The 3,665-nt window shown below is 40.0% G+C and overlaps 1 protein-coding gene and 1 long non-coding RNA gene across 4 annotated transcripts; one reads left to right on the top strand and one right to left on the bottom strand.

Annotated features, from left to right (window-relative positions):
• Positions 1 to 53: 53 nt before the first annotated feature.
• LOC104947562 (protein FAM162B-like) lies at positions 54 to 1,651 on the bottom strand. 3 transcript variants are annotated; one of them, XM_010773608.1, is made up of 4 exons: positions 1,354 to 1,651; positions 700 to 782; positions 627 to 651; positions 54 to 289 (listed from the first exon to the last, which is right to left on the bottom strand). In XM_010773608.1, exons 1-4 carry the CDS (start codon positions 1,394 to 1,396, stop codon positions 174 to 176), a joined length of 267 nt encoding a protein of 88 aa, XP_010771910.1. In that variant the 5' UTR covers positions 1,397 to 1,651; the 3' UTR covers positions 54 to 173. The 3 variants fall into 3 exon arrangements, with proteins under 3 accessions (XP_010771910.1, XP_010771909.1, XP_010771908.1); XM_010773607.1 differs by lacking the exon at positions 627 to 651 and having other exon boundaries at positions 63 to 293; positions 655 to 782; positions 1,354 to 1,648; XM_010773606.1 differs by having other exon boundaries at positions 70 to 289; positions 627 to 782; positions 1,354 to 1,645.
• LOC104947561 (uncharacterized) lies at positions 1,178 to 3,665 on the top strand. Its single transcript, XR_798574.1, has 3 exons — positions 1,178 to 1,306; positions 2,381 to 2,487; positions 3,643 to 3,665. It is a non-coding gene; the product is annotated as an uncharacterized lncRNA (long non-coding RNA).

Below are 3,665 nucleotides of genomic sequence, written 5' to 3' on the forward strand. Positions count from 1 at the left end.
GACTTAAGAATCACAGTCATTACCTCCAAAACAGACGCCTTGTTTAAAGGGCATTCATCTCGGGAACATCAGCTACCCTCTGCAGCGAGCTCTGTTCTTGTGATGTACGTTAACTGAATTACAGAGAGCCAATCAGTGCGCTGGGAGGTCTGGTGTAAACAGGAAGAAGCTACTCACGACACAATCTCTGGTATCTGGTCTTCTGTCTTAAAGCGTCCCGACCAGAGAAGAAACTTCTTGTCCATATTCGACGGTTTGTAGCCTGGGACTCTGAACGAGGCACGAGTAACTGGAAGGAAAACGCACGTTAGAAAATGAAAAACAAGCAGGCAGAATCACCATTTTACAGTTCGCTTTCACAAGCCCTAGTGATTCGCTCCATCACCCCGGATTGTAACCCCACTTCCTGTGTTCCTCCGTCCTCTGGGACAAAGGAAATAGTTTCACACACTTCGTACGGCAACAAGTGTCCTGTGATGTACACACTCCTCTGGGGTGTGTTACTGAAGCAACAATCACTGGGGGGAATTTGAACTCTCTTTCCACAAACATATTTACATGTTATTTGTATTATAGTGGGTGGTAACAGAATAGTACATCGATTTGCTTATGATCCTAAATTGTACCTGGTGCTGGGACTGCTGGGGCTGCTGGTGCTGGGACTGCTGGGGCTGCTGGGGCTGCTGCTGCTGGGGCTGCAGGAGGCTCTGCTTTGACCACCTCTGGTTTGCTGCACATCCCTCTGTAGCTCCATGTTTCAGTGACCTGTCTGCACCTCTGACCTGTTCACATATACAGAAACATTAGGAAAACTTAAACGAATCTGGGAGGAATCATAACAAGGCTTAAACCATGTAATATTGGTTAAACTACGTTTTTTTTGGTTATAATTTAGTATGTCAAATGTAAAGAAAAAACATCACCGAGAGGCTTGAACTACTAAATATGTGTATTTTCTTTGGTAAAATGCTTAAACAATAGCTGATGGCTCGGTTTAATCACACCAAAAACAACACATGCAAACAACACATTCTACAAAAATAACAAATGAGTTCTCGCGAGATATCCAATAAGAAATGAAAGCAGAATAAAGCAGAACTGCCGGTGTGTTGCGCACTTTCTTAATAAGACAGGGGTGTGTCAGGAGGACAAATAAATCATAGAAGTATCGTATAATTATATTAAAACAACACAGTTTACCAAGTCAAAGTAATTTAGTGAGGCGTGTTCATAGCAACTATCAATATACACACCTCCTCAGCCACCATTTACTGGAATTGGTGGGAGAAGAGACACACTTTACCAGGTAAACACATACAAAACAACACGTAAATGAAGGTTAAAGATACGAACCAATGAGGTTGCCAAGAGAAAGGCGAGTTCTGACGAAATTCATGTTGTGTTTTGTTCGTAAAACAAGTAAATTAGGAGCAGTGTATCTCTCAAGACATTAGAGAGCAGTCCTCCGTCAGCTGCTGAAAGTCACTACCTGCTAGTACCACCAGAAGGACCCATCACATAAGATGAGCTGCCTGTGCTGTTTGCCTGATCTAAAAAAGATGACCCCCAATGGAATATTGATTAACTTTATTGGGTTGAATTATATCTTAAAGGTAGGGTAGGTAAGAATGGAGAAACCAGCTCGAGTGCGCTAGACTTTGAAAGTACACAACCGAAAACAATCTGCCCCTTCCTTCAGACTTCCTTACAGAGCCCCTCCTCCAACACACACGAACGCGCATATGACCAATGAGGGCACGAGATAAGTTTGTGCACGAGATGGAAGGCTGACAGGCAGGTAGGCCATCCAATCATCTTTAGCCGGGCCGGCTCAGATGATTGGTCGTGCTTTTTACAGGACTACGGCTTCCACAGATGACATTCTTTTATGATTTTTTGTCAAAGCGTTTAATGTATTCATTGCTATCGGGATGTTAAGAACATTCCATGGAATATAACAAAAAAGTGTTTTTGAATTGAATTACCTACCCCACCTTTAATAGGGTTTTTGTATAATTATGTGAAGGCATCATAAGATATGAGTGAGTTTAGGTCAAAGTAGGGGGAATCGATGGGGGAAATGTGGTCACAAGTTATATAACTGTTTCAGACAGACAGACAGGCAGAAAGACAGACATATATATATACTTTATTCATCCAATGTTTAGTTATCCAACATTTCTTTAAAAAAAACTACAAAAAAACATTAAAAGCTAGTAGAAAATACACATTTCCCTTGCTTAAAATTGCTTTTAAATATACAAAACAATGTTTCCATTACAATTGAAGTATTCTTGTTATTGTGTATTATTGTGTTGATAACTATATATAAATATTTAAATAATATTTATCTAATTTGATGAAATGTTTATTTTTTCAGGCACTGCCTTGAACAGCCCTTACGCGCTGTGTGTGTTCAGGACCCTGCAGTCCAACATGGCTGCGCCCGCTAGAACTTTAAACTGTGAGGACTTCTCTATGTTTCAGGTAAATAAACACAGCATTAATACTTACGAGTTAACTTAACAAGACACGGTAACGATGTAAATCATACCCGCGTTTGATTATAATTCTGCGTAGTGTTCAGACAGAGCACGAGTGAATACTGTTTGCTCTGGGAAGAGTTCAAGGAGCCACAGTAGATCACTGAAAACAAACAGCATGTGGTTTAAAATCTCTGTCACGGGTTTAGATAACTTACCCAACCCAAATGTCCTCAAACGTGTTAACATCCATCTAAACTGGCCTACGTGTTGGGCTCTTAAGCTGCAACATGTTTGGGTGAAGGCTGAGCACAGGTTTGAAACACTGTTGTTTCGTGCAGGAGTTTTGCACATATTAGATATTGTGTAACTTCTCTGTAGGGTTCACCGAAATCCATATCTTTCAATGTTTCTGTGTGAATCCGGTTTGAGGTGTGTGATAACATTTGTTATATTAACCTGAACATGTTTGGATTTTTGACCGATACGTTTAATGGCATCAATTTGGATTTTGTGCACCTTGGATGGACATTTTCACTTTTTATATACATAATCATTATCATTCGATGCAATTCAATTCAAACCTTTATTTATTCAGGTGAGAACCAATTGAGATCATTGACCTATTTTTCAATGGTGACCATGCAGCTTTTAATAGAACTATTAACCAATTGCGAAACAATCATCAGTTCCTATTCTGATATTTAATCTGAAGTACACTGCACAAAAATATGCTTGGACGATTATTAGCCATATTTTGTATGTAGTTTAGTTAGTTTGTAGGAATCAGACTATGCTCTGATAACTAAAACGACAGCAAACCATTTTTGTGACCTTTAAATCCTTGCCTTGAAGGTCATTTGTTGACTCTGTCTCCTCCCCCGCTGTGTGTTTCTCAAAACACTCTGCCCCTCCATGTGAGGTCGGCCCAGACCCTAGGGGTTTTTAAATCCTCACTGAAGACTCACTTCTTCTCCCTGGCCTTCTTGTCAGAGCGGAGCACGACACCTGACATTTCCCTGTGTTTTGTTTTTTATATTTGCTGTTGTAAATGATTGTCTTTTGTTTGCTATTGTAGTAAAGAGTTTTTATTGCATTGGCTCGACCAAAAATCATTTTTAAATGTGCTCTATAAATAAAACATGATTTGATTTCTCAGGAGGTGCTGGGGTTGATGCGAAA

This window comes from Notothenia coriiceps, unplaced genomic scaffold (genome assembly GCF_000735185.1).
Source record: "Notothenia coriiceps isolate Sejong01 unplaced genomic scaffold, NC01 NC01_scaffold00012693, whole genome shotgun sequence".
NCBI classification, from domain to species: domain Eukaryota; kingdom Metazoa; phylum Chordata; class Actinopteri; order Perciformes; family Nototheniidae; genus Notothenia; species Notothenia coriiceps.

Excerpts from the sequence above, each read along its gene's own strand:
- LOC104947562 (XM_010773606.1), bottom strand. The coding sequence starts at position 1,396 with ATGAATTTCGTCAGAACTCGCCTTTCTCTTGGCAACCTCATTG. Across the intron at positions 783-1,353 it reads TTCTCTTGGCAACCTCATTG|GTCAGAGGTGCAGACAGGTC; the intron begins GTTCGTATCTTT and ends ATATGTGAACAG. Across the intron at positions 290-626 it reads CCCAGCAGTCCCAGCACCAG|TTACTCGTGCCTCGTTCAGA; the intron begins GTACAATTTAGG and ends TTTTCCTTCCAG.